Source organism: Macaca mulatta, chromosome 5, assembly GCF_049350105.2.
Source record: "Macaca mulatta isolate MMU2019108-1 chromosome 5, T2T-MMU8v2.0, whole genome shotgun sequence".
Lineage (NCBI taxonomy): Eukaryota > Metazoa > Chordata > Mammalia > Primates > Cercopithecidae > Macaca > Macaca mulatta.
This window is the reverse complement of record NC_133410.1, coordinates 19,299,228-19,316,316: the sequence shown is the minus strand read 5'-3', so window position 1 is coordinate 19,316,316 and position 17,089 is coordinate 19,299,228. Positions and strand designations below refer to the sequence as shown.

The 17,089-nt window shown below is 33.7% G+C and overlaps 1 protein-coding gene across 4 annotated transcripts in view; it reads right to left on the bottom strand.

The window, feature by feature from the left end:
- Positions 1-17,089, bottom strand: part of SLIT2 (slit guidance ligand 2) — a 370,465-nt gene that overhangs the window by 348,093 nt on the left and 5,283 nt on the right. For all 4 annotated transcript variants that reach the window (XM_015138091.3, XM_015138093.3, XM_078002599.1 and 1 more), the window contains exons 3-4: positions 16,319-16,390; positions 5,366-5,437 (exon numbers count right to left, since the gene is read on the bottom strand). In XM_015138091.3, the coding sequence (XP_014993577.2) occupies positions 5,366-5,437; positions 16,319-16,390 (144 nt within the window). The remainder of the gene's footprint in view (positions 1-5,365; positions 5,438-16,318; positions 16,391-17,089) is intronic.

The window sequence follows — 17,089 nt, the reverse complement described above, 5'->3', positions numbered from 1 at the left end:
TAATGAAGGACTTGGTGTTTTAATCACTGACAGTGAAGTTTCCTAAGTTTTCTCTCTCTCGATATCGAGTCAATCTGTTCCCCTTAGCAAAGTATCAGTATATAATTCAGATAGTGTTTCCTTACACCAAGTTAGAACACAGACGCCACCTTCGACAGAACTTTCACCCTTAGCACACGAAGCTCTCTGGCAGTCTCAGCAACAGAAACCAGCGGTAGCTATCATGGCAGCACGCTAGATGAGTAATGATGTCGGTCTGGCTGAACAACAGTAACCGTAGCAACTGCAACCTGCAATTCCTGCACAACCACTGTCGGATTTATTGTGGCAGGGGCCAAACAGGCCAAGAGTAAAATGAAGCAGGAAACTATGGCACCTGACACCTCTAGTAGTCCACACTTTAATCAGAGCTGGCAGAAATTAATTCAAGAGAAATTTGTACACGGGCTCCTCTGTTGTATCCTGCTTTTACAGTTGACTCCAAGAAACCTATGAGACTAAACCGACATCCAAGAGCTAGGGAGTTAGTTTTATACGACATTTTATTAAATTAAGGTATATTTTGCTTAGGTGAAAAATGGATCATTTTGCCTGTGTTGTATCTACTGAAACACTTCAATGTTTGAGGAACCTAGGGGGATCAAACATTTAATTGACCAAGTTATCCTTTAAATTTAATTTGGTTCTCCATTATTTATAATGCCGTCCCAGAGTTACTATTTGCTCATTCAAGTTACAAATCCTGAACCCAACAGAGATTTAATTCAATACATCAAACACTTAATGAGAGCTTCTAAAGGTCAAGCCTTATACTAGACCCTGGGGTTTTAGAAAAAAAAAAGTTTTCATAATACGCATCTAAGTAGCATTTATATGCATAATCATAAAAATAATTCTAAGATAATAATTGATAAGTATAGTAATGGCTATATCTGCGTAGTGAGATAATAGATAATTTTTACTTCCTATTTTCTATTTTTTCTGATTTTCCTAAATCTTTTTAACAATGAACTTGTGTTGCTCTTATAACTATTAAAGAAACAAAAACTAAGGCTCCTCCTATGGCAGTGATGGAAAGGAAAATAAAGACAGCTTAATTATATATATTTTTATGCTGAACAAATTAATTTATTACCTTAATAAAAAATTAAGTTTTCCTCTTAAGAAAGAAAGTCCCAATTATTATAGTTATCAAAAGCAATTTTGAGAATCTGAGATCCTATATGACAGATAAAGAATTATGACCCAGCCAATGAAATCAAGCAGTCAAAATCTATTTGTCTCAGGTAAGTATTCACTAGGCCATAAAGAGAGTTCTCGGCCTTAAAAATACCATTCCTAATGTTAGATAATTTAGTCACTCCAAAACTCACTGGGGAATAATGAATGGCACTTGAGAACCAGAAGTAAAAAGTTTTTATTCAAAGAAGTAGAGAAAATGAGTCCTTGGGACAGATGCAGTTCTTTTTGTTTGTTTGTTTAGCTTTGGTTTGGTTTGGCAGATAAAAGTGAAAAATGAGTTTCTAAAAAGTGCTTTGGATACTTAAGCTTATGTTAGAAGTCTCAGTAAATGTAATATACTCAAAGAAATAAACCGAAAACCACAAAACAAATATTTATAACCAAATGTCTAACCGCAGTACTACCAATGAAATTCCTCTTTAATGAGTCCAGATTAGTAGTCGCAAACTCAACAGAAAGTGTGAATCACTTACTCCTAAGCCTCTTTTAAGATTACACTTTTCAGGAAGATTTGTATTAGTACTCATAAATTTCAATCAATCATAATCAACTGTTTCAAAATTCCCTGCAATCTCTTCTTCAGTTAACCAGCTCCAGATTTCTTTACAAATAATTTCCTCTTCTCTTAGGTTCATAATAAAAATGCAACCTTGATTTTGGAGGAGGAGCAAAGGGGAAGATAGAGTCTATAAGTTAAGAAAACTTCATGCAGGCTTTTTTTTTTTTTTTTTAACCTCCAACCTATCGTCCCTTATTTTAGTTTCCCTTTACTTACACTTTCCATCTGTCAACAAGTGCTTGTAATTTTATTACACTGTCCTGTAGTTTATGCAGAGTTGGTATTATTTTACAGAGTTCTGTTAATGGACTGGATAAATGGTAATGCTATTTAAACTAGTCTCCTACTCCAACAAACACAGCTGCAACTGTACTACTATTTCTGAGCAAACATCTTGACCTGAACATGTAGTGCTCTCTCAACCCGTCCAAAGAGAAATTGGAGCAGACAGCAAAGGAAAAGCATATTTGGCCGCTAGCAGCAACCAAGCGTGTCGAATCATAATTCATATACAGTATACCCTCCTTTTCTTTTATATTGCATTCAGAGTCTGTGAAAAGCATGTGTGCTTCTTCCCCTGGTATCTTATTTTCAGCCACTAGTCAAATGGTGATTATTTATTCCAAAGCTCAAAGAAAAGCAACACAAGGTCCAGTATATCCAACAAGCTTTCATCTAAGCCAACAATGTGAAAAACCAAACTTCAGTGTATAAACTATATATTAAACCAGTAGACTTTTAAATTAGTGATAAACCTGGGAAAACATAGTGTTAAGTACGAATAAAGTATACAATAACTAAGAAAATAAAGAAATTGAAATATTAATTCGTATCTTGGAACAACCTATACAGAGGAAGTAAATCCTAAATTTGTTTTTTTATGAGTTCTGCATATAGTATGCCTCTACTGCATTAGACAGTAGGGGCAAATATGGCTTGCTTTATATATATAAATTATATAAATGTATATTATATAAATATAAATTATATATAATATATTATATAAATTATATATTATATTACATATATAATATATTATGTTTATATATATTATACAAATGTCAAAATATATATTCTATAAACATATTTATATCATATATACTTATATATTTTTTATATATATTTATAAAACAATCATACATATATCAACTATCAAATACTTTCCTTGACCTATCATTTTTCCCCATTATTTGTCAAAAATTCCATATCCTTTGTTCTGTTACTTGTCCTTCTTGTGAAAAAACTATGTTTTTAAATGAGCATTAGAAAGGATGTTGTGCATATAGGTTTGTGCACATTTTCCCATCTGCTGGAATATTTGTTTCAGGTGAGCTACTAGGCATCTGTATCATATGAAGAAAATGTGAACTTGTACCCTTGCTTTTCATAATTACACTAGCCAGTAGTCAGCTTCACAAGTGTGTGTTCCTTTGTTTATTAAAGACTTCCAGTGGCAGTTTAATTTAATTAATAATCACCATCATAAACAACTGGTCACGTGCAGCTTACAACTTATCTTCTCGAGAGAAAAAGCACTCTTAACAATTCACCTAAGTCTAATTCAGATGAGGCAACAGTTCCTTAACTCAAATTAAGATTCCTGACTTGAGGATGCAAATAAAAATTCCACCTCTAGTTTTCTATGTACACCCAGTGCCTAAATCTGATGTCACATCTCATGTAAAGAGATACATTTCGTCAATATTGAATGCTAGGCCATCAAGTTATATAACTTCTGAAACATAAAAATATTCACATCTTGTAACCAGTTCCACCTAACAAACATTGCTTTAGCTGTTATTACTCCCCAGGACAAATCCTTTGAGCCAGAAAGACACATTAAAAAATCTGAACACATTTTCTAGCTGCCTGTGTCCCCATTTTCCAACATGCATTTAATTAATTAGGAAATGCTGTCATAGGTTTATGGATTCTGTTTCTTTAATTCACTTAAAGATTTCAAGTCTTTTTTCATATAGCTGCTGCATAAAGTTATAAAATCATAACAAAAGATAAAAAAAATCTCTTGGTCCGCTATGTAATATTGTCAAAGAGGGCAAAATGTCAAGCAGAATATAATTTGCTGATGAAGGATTCTGCAATGGATTAAACCACCTTAAACTGGGGAAATTAATCCAAGTCGATTCCTTAAAAAATCTCCTCAGTCAACAATAACTAAAGCTGAAAGTGAAATACTATCAAAACCAATTCTATGACCCTTTTTAGAAACTAAGCACAAACATTTAGATATAATTATCTACTGATATGCATACATATAATCTTTATGGCAAACCTACATCCTATTTCCTTAGTAAAAATAGTTCTTAGATAATTTTTGTTAAAAATGCAGTTCCAAAGTTTCTTTATTTGATTTTTAAAATTTACTTAAATTGGGCCAATTGAGCAGGAGGGAACACAAAAAAAGGAGAGAAAAATGTCAGGTGATTTTAACTATCCTTAGAGGAACAAAGTCAGGAAAGACTCTGGAGAGAAGATCTGGTCTGTCAGCTGGGGAATACCTCCCTATAGCAAGTTAAGGTTGTTAAGGTTTCAGGAGGACATTAACAAAGGTCCTGGCTATTCTTGGGGGTGAAGGGTGTGAGAGGACAGTCCTCCTACTTCTGGAATTGATAACTATATTGAACTAGTAGGCTACAAAGACAAATTCAGAAAAAGGAAATATGCTCACTTTCTCTACAAATAGTACCATATGGGACTCCCACCATCCAGGTGGGGGCTAATGGAGCAATTTACTCTATACATCCCAGCAGTTTTTTCACAACATGCATGTACCTCAATAATCATTGCTATTTATTTTTCCAAAACTTTGTAGCTTATCTCCCATCTGCACAAAGTCATTCATATGGCGGAAAATCTCATTTTTAAATGCTTTCAAAAATGTGTTTTCACTATTACACATTAGGTCAGTGCAAAAGCATTCCAGGGAGGAAAAAGTGATTCCCCCTAATACTCACATTATGCTCCTTTAAGGAATTACTTCCTTTAATAGTCTATGACGTATTTAATATGAAAACCTTGCCATACATTCATATTGCAGAGGCTGAAATTCTGGCTTTAAAGGAAACATTTAAGAGGAAATTTACAGCCTCTTTAAATACCTTATAATAATATTTTCGGACTAATAAACACTACTACTTGAGCCCAGAAACAATACCAAAAAAGCTAACATTAAAAATCTCAACTTTACAAGAACACACTGCCAGCTTCCTCTTAAGAGGAAGCACAGTAGCAATTTTCTCCCTTCAGAACTTAATCAAACATTTCCATTAAAAAGTAGGTAAATCTTGCCATCATCACATTACCAAAAATAACAATAATAATCCAATTACCGTATCACATACATCAACCGCTAAATCCTAACCAAATAAAACAACCACTAGAAAACAAATCATAAATTTCCTAAAGAAAAAAAAACACAAACTTTTAATCCATTAATCTATTGATGCATAGATTCCAGGAAAGCACACAGAAACAGATCCAAAATACATTTAATAAAACACAAGGTACTACCCAAAGCAACAATAACTATTTGTGTCTACTTACAGCCTGTATAGCTTCGCAGTCCCAAGAAACAGCAACTCAGGAAACAGCTGAAGGTGATTTCTGTTTAAACGCCTTTAGAGAAAACAAAAACAAAGCTTATGTTACACAGAAAATACCCAACAATGAGACTGTGATTTGGTAGTGTCATGCCTCATCCTGTATTTCAGAAAAGAATGAAATGACATTCAAGAGAATTCAAGCATTGCAAATCAAAAGTTGCTTACACCTTTTGTTACATGACTCTTTAAAGCAGTTTTCCATTGTGCTTACTATGATGATGATTACTGGGGTCTAAACTCCAAAATCAAATCCTGTGCAACATCAGTCAACCAGAATATACACAACAATAAAGGATTTTTGTGACTCAGTCTTAGGCGCCTAAGGTAGGTGACTTCAATATCCAGCAGAAATACCACAATAAATGGTGTCTAAAATAATCCATACACAGTCCCAATTGGCCTAAAATCTCAGCCAAGGAATTGTGGGGAGATGGAAATATTAATTTTGTTAGCTTTACATTTAGTTGCGAGAAAAAAAAAAAAAGGTGTGAGAAATTGTCGGCATGATTTGTCCCATAGGCAAAATCAGGAGAATAACCAACCCAGAGTTCAAACCTCAACCCACAGCTTCCAATCCTTAACTGAATTTAAGGCTCAGCAGTATAACTAATAGTGGCGTCAAATCTGTTTAAGTAATGTTTTAAAATGTCTAAGTAAATTGGAATGTTGTAAATGTTTTAAAGAAGAGTGTGATTCCAACTCTAACTCAATTTAAGCCCTGATGCTTGGTATGCACACCTGTTAAAGAAAGAGTGGGCAAATACTATCTCTGATGTAGTCATATCCCAATCCCATCTGTTTTAAGTGTACAATTTAACATTTAATTTAAAATAACTGTCTATTTCTCTGCTTTTCCCAAATCTAAATAAAACGATAAAGAGCTGATGTAACATTTTGCACTCAAATGACTTACAAGCTGCCTAGCTCGAGAGGGATAGAGGCATATTATATAGTATAGCTTCTGGATATAGTTCTGAAAGTAATGCCGCACTGAGGAAAGCAGAGGCATTTCTTAAGTCTTAAAGATAAGTATCAAAAGGGACAGGAAAAGAGGGCATATCAATCTTGACATATTGAAAGGGTCATCGGGCAGATGCAGAATTATACTTATTTAGTCTCCAGAGGGCAGAAATGGACCCCCGGATTGTAATTCCTAAGAAATTCGATTATACAGAAGACCCTTCTAAGAACTAGCTATTAAGAAATGGAAACTCTCAACTCCTTATCTCAAAATGTATTCAAACAGAGGCTACGAGTTTTTTTTTTTTTTTTTTTTTTTTGGAAAATGATATAATTTTTAAAAATCCTGTTGGTAAGTGAGAAGCTAGACCAGGTAAACTTCAGAACTTCTTTCCATTCTAAAAAATGCCATGAAGCAATGATGGCACCATAACTTTATGTGAACTCAGAAGGAAGTTGGTCATCTACAGAAACATTCTCAGGCCCTAATAAAATGCATACTAATAAAAAGTATGCCAAGACAAGTAGGGGCAAATAGTAAAATTAGTGGTAAAAGAGTGAATTTACTTCCCACTTACACTATTTTTTTTAATGAAGCACATAACAAGGTAAAATTTAAAGTCAAATCAAAAGCTTTTATTTATTTGTTCTCTGTTAGGTATGATTTTGAAGAAAGTGTACTTCCAAAGTCTAGCATTATACAATTTCAATGAAATGCAGATTGTTACTTTGTTATATTTCCCTCTAAAAACAGATTACAAATATTTGCAACAGTGGTAATGAGATTTTTTTCTAGGAATGCAACCACTCTTGGAAGGACCTCCATTGTCCAAAGAGCCAATTCCAATTTCTAAAATAGCAGAAATGTGCTCTCATGATGTGATCCAAACCACCAGATTTACCAGCCTCATTTGTTAATCTCCAGCCAGAGCAAGCACTCTCGGCAAACCCCTGGGTCCTGCAGAGGCAGTTCTCTTTATGAAGTGCTTCTCCTTTTCTCCAAATGGTGCTTTCTTACATCCTCTGTGAACCTTCCCCTGATTCTCCCACAAAAAGTTAGTGCTTCTCTTGGCTGTGTCCCCACAGCATTTGATAAGTAAGGGTCCCTTACACTGTGTAATATTTATTCATGTACTGGTCCCTTTCCCACTAGACTGTGAGCTCGTCAAGCATAAAGACTAAATCTTTGTATTCCCTCCCTTCTGCCCTGGCACTTAGTAAGTTTTGAACCATATGAAAAGCCAAAGAGAGCAGCCTGCTCTCAGTCAACATTTCCTAATCTCTGGCCCTTAGTAGGTTCTTAGGAAATGCTGAATGAGAACAGCGTTGTGTAGTATTTTGATATATTTCAGCAGGGCCCTAGCATTTACATTTTGTATTAAGCCAACATTCCTCTGGCATTCTCCCTGAGGCACCTGCCTTGAGTTTGATGCCACTTTCTGGCTGTCAAACCTGCTTTCACATGTCCCAGACAGTAGTTTCCTCCTTTCCATTCCATCAACATCCTTGGTGATGTGATTCTCAACATCACCTAGAAGTTGGAAAGAATTCAGTGTGTTTAAACAAATTCAGATATATAAGTGAACAACAGCTGCTACCAGCTTTCTTGTTAACGGGTCTACATCAGTATAGTTTCATATATTGTGAGAAAGCAGATTTTTCAGGTTGGATACAAGAAGTGTTATTTTTTTTTTCTTAATTATTATCCTTTTCTTATTCCTAGTGGTTCCTAATTCACTGTGTAAGTAATAGCTAACACATATTCTAATTCACTGTGTAAGTAATAAGCTTACTAGGTGATGGTCACTATTCTGAGAGGTTTATACAAGTTATCTCATTCACTCTTCACCACGTCCCTGTGAGTAAGTACAATTCTCACTGCTGTTCTGGAGAGAAGAGCAGAGTTCAAAGACATAAAGTTAGGGCCTGAATGAAGGTAGTGTGACACTAAAACAGGCCCTCTGAATCACTCTTCTGGAAAAAATACAGTCTAAACATTCCTAAACAATAATTCAGAATAATATAATGCTGAAGCTTTCCTTTTCACCTATATTCCCTGAGGCAAAACATAGATTTATTTGATCCATTTCTTAAGTATCTATGAACGAAGCAATTGTAAATAAAACAAAGTTTTATTTTTTAAAAAAGCTAGCTCTATGTTCAGCTCACGGTTTGAAACACCTGTTGAAAATTAGGTATTTTAAATTTCAGAAAAAAATGAAAATATATATGAAGCACTCACCTCTGAATTCAAGTAGTTTATAATTATTTCAGGAAAGTTATTATGAGTGATCTTTATATGTCTAAACCCACCAGATACATTTCTGTTTTTAGGATAAGACAAGGTGGCATCACACAAAAAGGACAGATAACAGTAAGGAATGTGGTAATATGGATACAACAAAACAGTATACGTTTCCTTTTTATTGTATTTAAAGGAGTATGAAGACACTTTTGCCTCCACTTTTTCTATTCTCTCTTCCATCCATACTAAGGCTAAATGGTTATACAAACATTAACATAAAAAGCAAAAAACTTTCAAAATATTAAATAAATAAAAATTTTAAAGGATAGATGCTTGTACAATCACCAGAAATTAAACCCTTAAATTAAAGAACACTTACTTAAAATTTAAACTTCTTTTAAAGACTATTAAGGTATATAACAATTACTAAACAGAGCTAGAGAAAAAGTAGCCTAGCTTTTAATGTGACAGAAATTTGCTTAACAGCTTGAGGATGATTGTGTCAGAATAAGATCTCTAACATAAATGAGTTGAAGTTAAATCTGATGGTTCCAGAACAGGAAACAGCATGTAGTGAATTAAAGATATCACAGAGGATTACTTATATGGGAGCCAACATAAATTAGCTTTGTTAAACAGACCAGGTGAGTCAATTATCATTGTTCAGAGCACAGACACTCAATGGTGTCAAAGAAGAGACAGAGATATAATGATATCTAAGTCATGTGTCCTCACCCCTCGATGGAATCTGCCCATAAGATTCCAGAAACGCTTGATAATTCTCTAGATGGCAATTCACAGTTTCAGAAAGGTGTGTAATGTATGTCTCTGAGATACTTTCTCCCAGGGCAAAGACAAGAAGGGATTCCAGTAACTGTTTGCTCTGTGCTACCAGCTATTTTTGAGTCTGACTTTCAGAGGAGTGAATGATCTTTCTGCATCGCACAAAACACCACTGGCCTCTCAAATACTGATTCTTAACAACCTCAATTTGAAGGGCAGCCTGAACATATTGACAAACATTGTTTTGAATTATTATCTGCCAGCTGCGTCTGTGACTCTTGTCCTTTAGCAGGGGTTATCGTCTCTTACTTTTTGCAACTTTCACCTAAATTCAATTAATGTTCACAACCTTCCATCTAATTCAAAACGTAATATGAGAACAGTTTTACCAAAGCCAGTAAAATTTTGTGCTCCTTACTTACTTGTCAGTGCAAATATAAGGTGTTTTTAGCAGCGTGCTAGGTCTGTAATAAATGTTTGATAAATGCTGCCTTAAAGCCTACCATTTCTAACCTCCTATTTCTCCTACATGAATGATCAAGCGTAAAACTATTTAGCCCCCTTTTTTGCCACCTTCTCAGGTAAATTTTGACTTCTCTTATAAAAATGTTTTTATTCTAACATTTTCAAAGCACGGATCTTAAAATTTATTTTGCATTATGTAAATAAAATAAAGTTTACATTTTCAGCAGTGATTTCAATGATAACTTAATCCCTTGTATTCCTTGCTAGGGATGTCAACACTTATTAGCAAAATACTGCTTCCTCTGTTGTCCCCTTATCTCCTGGTATTTCTCTACATATTCAGAGAGACTATGAAAAATACTCTGAAATAACCATTGAAGGGTTGTTTACCTTTTCTTCACATCTCTCCTGTTGACCATATACTATGTTAGGAAGAACATTTTTAAAAAATGTAAATATGACTGTAACAAGCCAAATGGATCATATATACACTTTAGCAGCTAAGATAAAATAATTCCTAATCTCAACGATTGAGAAATAAGAGAGGTATGTTGAAATGTAGAATAATAGTTATTTAAGTGCTCTGTGCCCAGCATTTTGTGAAGCTATGTACATTATCTTACTTATTGCCACTATGAGATATCATGATTATCCCTGTTTTAAAGATGAGGAAACTGAAATTTTGAAAGATGAAGCAAGGTGATCAAGATCACTCAGTGGAATTGAAACCAAGGGTTTTCTGATATCGCTCTTCCCTAACGTTTCTGATTTCAAAAGGATAAAGGGGAGCTTGTATCTGGTTAGAAACCATAATCAACAGTACAACCAATGTGTATTTGCCTGGTATTCCATGAGACACCAAGCATCAGCAGATAAAATAAGATGTCGAAGAACAGGGATTTCTAGATAATCCACATTCTGTGCTTTTACTCTAGAACCTCAAACAGCAGCACAGAGCCCCTGCTCCAAAACTGTCCATCTGTATTCAGAGTGTATGGACACTGTAGAGAGGACATCCAAATAATTTTCTGTAAATATTACAGTAAAGCAATATTGATGAGATCAAATCACAGCCCTATTATCAAGTTTTCGTTCTGAAAGCATTTTCATCAATATGCTTTCCAGTCCAGCAGATAACACTTGGTTTGAAAAAAGGTAACGGCAATATATATGAAGTCCATGCAGAAATGTCTCTCTTTCCATGTGAAGTTGTGAAATTCAGTCTAGAAGACATAATTCAAGCAGAAAGGTATCCAAAAGAAAGGAGAGAGGGAATTAAACGTAAAATATTTGACATTGGCTACTTCCACAAATACATTGTAACAGTGCAAACTAAACTACTCATTTCAGGGGAGGTATAAAGGACACGGCATCCAGCAAACACTGTCACAAAAGAGGACCCAAAACAGATGTGGGAAAAATAAACACCCTCGCTGCTTCAGAATTTATAAAATGGTCCACAAAGAGCAAACGAGCCTTCTCACCACCATTCAACCTCAAGGCCCATAAAAAATGTTGCATGAGAAACTCTCTCAGATGGATTCAATGTTCTGCAAAACTTGTAACAGTGCACAGGGATTAAAGCTTTCTACGACCAGCGTCAGTAAACCTAATTTAAAATCGACCACGTTGCTTATAAATAGGTGAACATCACTGGCATATAATGGCTATTCTATCTTTTAGAACATTTATATTTTATGCTATGTGCATACTCAGCCTCTGTCACAGAGTTTGACATGTCCTTTAAAGAGACTTTCCAAGAAAATGACTGCCATGATTTTAAACTTGTGTGGAAAGATACCAGAAAACAATTCTTTTGAGATGGGCTTGCATTCTTTTCCAAGGAGATTAGCACCGTTAGACTGTCGTTCTGTTAAGAAAAGGTATGTGTTATGTGTTGCCTATAAACTTGTCGGATTAGTCAGAAGAGACTAATCCTTGATGAACAGAGAATATGTCCAGATCCTTGATGAACAGAGGATAAATGATGCTTTCTTTCAGACCTGTTCCACAACATATTCTCTACTTGAACTCATGTGTAAAGACCTACAACAAAAACCTACCACATCATACTTCCTCAGCCTCACTCACACTGTCTGTCCCCTGCTTAGGGGTGCTATGTGTATGCAGGGAGAACTAATTCAGCATCACCTTAAACAAATGTGTCTTTTACATACCATCTCATTACAGTGTAGTGTTTAGTCAAATGTAGGCTCCACTGTAAAGGGGCTTAGACTTTTCTAACTTAAAAAGAATATTTTCTTTATATCAACTTGGTGGAAAATTTAAATGTCTCAGTTAACAGCTTGACTGCTCAAGATTCCTTACATGGCTTTCTCATAATAATATTTTCCGAGCTCATTTTCAAGCATAAATGAGTAATCAAATGACAAAGCTATTGAGAAAAATGTCATTTCAAACCCAATTATACTAACACTAGGAGAAGTTAAAGCAGTATTGGTCTTAAAAGCACACATTTACCAAGTATTGGTGGGAAAAGATGAACACTCCACATGCTTGCCTTTATTATTTCCACAATTTCCTTATTTTAAGGGTATAAGATGGTTTCAGTGTTCACACAAAGCCTAATATCCAAGACTTTTTACAGTATGCTACTGATTCTTACCAACATAACCTATGCATATATGCATTTCACTTTTCAGTCTTAGAGTAAATAATACAATGTCCCATAACAACCCTAAACATTTTCAAAAACTTTCTCATACTTTTCCATTTGTATTATCAAGGAACTTTCAAAAGAAGATTATTTTCACTAGTGGAACCCCGACATGGTCTGGGTCCCCCTAAAAGGCCATAAGATAGAACTGAATGACTGTAGTATCTAACCCCATAAACCGTGTGTGAACAACAGAATTTTACACAAGCCCACAGCGTTGCTGGGTCCCAGTGTTATTTTTTTAACCCTCTAGGACATTATGCAGCCTCAAAAAAATCTCAAATTAATAATTTTGCATGGAGTATTTATTGCAGATATACACAGGTATCTTCCTTGAGGTATATAAAAGAAATATACTTCCTAAGTGTCCTGATTCTTACTGCAGGTTATATGTGACCTTTTTTTCCGAATTTCCACTGAATTAACTGGCCATCTAGGTATAGCACATTTCATTTGAAAAATTATTTGATTAAGCAACAGGAGATCTGCTAATACAATCTATATGAGGCACATTCTGAAGGCTTCATTTTCATCCCAGATAAACAGGTACCGCTGGCAATACAGAGCATCCTAGGAAATATGACTCTGCACATGTTAGGTCTGAGAGTGCAGAAACAAACTGTCAAAACAGAAAATAATGTGTGCTCATGGAATGCAGACATGATTACAACTTCCTCCTTTTACAGTGATGCATAACCACATTCTGACAATGATGTGTCATCTCATGTTGCAAGAGAATGAAGGGCAGGGGAGGGAAGGAGCTAGTTAGAGAGGTAAGGAAGAAAGAAACTAAAAGGGAAGAAAAGAAGGAAAGGAGGGAGAGGAGGAGAAAAGAAAGGAGGGAGGTATGTTACTATTAACTCCTTCTTGACAGTTTATCTGAAAATGTTGTATTTCATCCACTCTTTGAAAGGGAAAACTATCTTTTATAGCTATAATGCTTTGATTTGCAAATAATGACTTTGTCATTCCATGCTACAATTAAATTCAAATCAACAACATGACTGTTTCTTGCAGACTAAAAAGCTGAATTTTTAAAAAAGGTACAGATATTTATCTTCTGTTTTCAGATTTTTCTATAGATCAAGTTAAAAGTCCATCAACATAAAATAAAATAAAAAGAAAAACTTACAACTATGAAATATTCACAAAATGTAATTTATAATTGTTTTATCATTTTAAAATGAAAACAACTTAAAACCATAAATTACACACGAATAAAATTAATGTTTTTATTTTATTTTGTTCTTCATACAAGGAATAAAAATTAAATCACTATCCAGTATATAAATGGGATTTACAATATAAACCTAATTGTACACCTTTTTCATAATTTGGAGTTCCAATTTTAAATTTCACAACTAAATTGTTAAAAACCATATAAATTTACACAATACATAGTAAAAAGTTAATTTATTGATTTCTTCTTGTCTCTCACATTGTCTCTTGCAGCTTTTTGAAAAAGCAAGCAATTTTTTGGTGTTAATGACACTAACTAAAATAAAGATATATACCATAGGCCATAGCAGTTTGATTATGGAACTCTCTGGGTAGTTTGTTTTTTTGTTTTTTGTTTTTTTAATTTTTTAAATCAATACACTGAACAAAATTTAAAATAGTTTGTTTCACAATAAATTGAACGCATTCCTTAGCAAACCTGCCTTACCATTTAATGTATTTAAAAAAAAATAAATATTTGAAAAGTGTATCCACAATGTTCCTAAGAAATGGTTTTGAATTCCAGAGTCCCAAGGAGATGAATTGGCTGTCAGATAACAATGTGCTTCCATCAGATGGACTTGGCAGTTGTAAACAAAAGGAATTTTCTCAGCTTTTCCTCACAAATATGAAATATTTGCTCTTGGCCAACAGCTGGGGTGATTTAAAGAAGTCCTGCATATATATTAGTTTTCATTCAAAATTACAAATCCTCCTCCCACTCTGAAACATCTGACTTAGTAGAATAGAAAATTGTTCTGAGATGAAGTGACATTCCCAGAGGAAGTAAAAGTCAAAAAATAGTACCTACTTACAACTCTAATCAAATTTCAGAGCATATAGCATCTGGTCAATAAGTTTTAGGAAAAGTTAATTTAATCAAGATGAAAGTTCAGACAACACTCCGAAGTGACTTGAAAAAGAATGAGAAAGTTTCTTTAGTTCTAGTGTTCCTGAAAATATTTAAAACAACAACATAACCAAAATAGAGACCACAAAAAAAGCGATCAAAATTCCTTCAATGGTTTGGAAGTTAGCAACCAAACTCAAGATACTTTCCTGTGAAGACTAAAAGTTATTCTTGAAAACATAAAGTTTAAATGACAATTTAAATTATCTATTCATTTTAGCAAACATTTGAATGATATTGATGCTTTCTTAAAGATTAAACTATCTTTGCAAGTTACTTACTAGGAATTAGCTAATCATAGAGTCTATGAAGGAGATCAAACAATAAATACTTTCAGAGTATTTTTTATATATTTAGAGACAGGCTATGAACTTATAAGCTTTGTTATGAATGCAACCAAATGCTTACCAATTTTTATTTCTCTCTAAAATTAGTTGAAAGTAGTGATTTAAAATTTATTTTGAATTCCACAATTACAGTCCTTGTATTGTAATATTTATCATAGAGAAAGGCTAATAGTAAAATAAAGTAGACATTTCTGTGTTTTACTTGAGGTGATAAAAATATAGTCTTAATATTTATAAATATCTTGGAAGGGGACAAACCATTTTTCTTCTTATGGACAATTACAGGGAATTAACTTCTGCCCTTTTGCCCAGTGAACCTGAATATGTGTTAAGCCTAAAATGAACATTAGATTTTATTATTTTTTGAAAAAAATATTTTTACTTAAAGTGATTATTAAGGCAGGCATGAAAACTTATTAAAATAATTGTTGCTGCTTTTATTAGAGCTTTTCTTTGCCTTCAAAATGCAAACATATCAAACCTGAATAATCAAGACATGTAAGACATACAATTCATACTTCAAATTAAAAAGTCTGTAATTTATCTTAATTATTTCAGACAGAGGTTTTGTCTTTTGCAGATATATACTGCAAACATTTTTAAAGTCCTCAAGTAATATGTAAAAAAAGTATCTTAAAATCTGAAGTCTACATTTAATTTTCTTGGGAAGGAAACCAACTTTGAATGACCACAATATAACACAGTTCTTACTTTCATAATCTTTAGATTATTTTTCCAGAATAAATATTTTTAAAGCTAGTATAGAATAAAATACAACTGTGGAAAGTATTAACAATAACAACGTTCACCATGCTAAATATCAAAAAGCAAATCTTTATCAGTAAAACATAAAATATTTCATCAAACGTCACTGATGACACACAAAGCACCACCATGAAAATGAAAATAACGATTAGCACAACTTCTCTCTTCCCTAATGCACCAGTAATGCAAATAAAAGTACCACCTTTCTTCCTACATGAGCAAATAAAACAAATCAAATGAAGAATAAGAAATGCTTGTACATCTTGAAGTACCAAAGCAATGATTATCAAGGAAATACATGTCTCAGAAAACTAACTCTGTGTTTTTGAGCTTAATTACAAGTTAGAATTATTTATTCAGGAACTGTATTTGTCATAAGTTAGTCTGAAAACCACTGATTCACCCTCCTTTTTCTGCAAATTTTCAAAACCTAAGACATGAAATTGAAGACATGATGCTTGAAATTTAAGTGTTTTTTAAAAACACAGTTATGTTGTCATAACTTTGGAATTGAAAATACTTACAGTCTCTCTAGTTCTTTAAGATCCTGGAATGCTCCTCTTTCAATGGTGCTAATCTTATTCTCCATAAGCTGACTGAAATGCAAAATATAACATGCTTCTTAATGTTACCACTCACCATCTGAATAAATTTCAATTCAGCAACTGAAGATTTGTAAACTCTTTCCCTTTATAAAGTTAAATTTTGCTCTGAGTTGAGATCCAATATCAAATTTAATAATAACATATCTGAGTGTACTCATGGAAGGGAAATAGCAGGGTCCGCACCACAAAACTTAATACGAATGCAGTTTCTCATGAGATTTACTGGTCAAAAGTCTGACCCTTAAACTAATAGTGTATCTGAAGAGTAATCCTTCACACTGAAGCTTTGATAGCTTTTTTTGGTACACTGTTTTTCAACTTAACCAAAGAATCAAGATACAGTAATTCATCATACACATACTTCAATTCTGACATGGATACACATCAACAACTGGAATAATTTGTAATGACCAAAATGTGTCTCTTAAAACTTAGAACACTGAATGCACAATGGTCAAAACTGTATGGCTACTGGGATGTCAATATTTACAGTCCTGTGGGTGAGAACAATTTAACATTACATTGACTCTCAAGTGGTGGTTTACTCACAGCTAATTTAACCCACTAATTAAAGAAGTAATCATATTGCAACAATTTTATAGAAGCTACAGAAACACAAAATATAAAAAACTCAAAATATGACCAATGGATCATTATACACTCTGCTGAAAAGTTTGAATGGTTGATTTT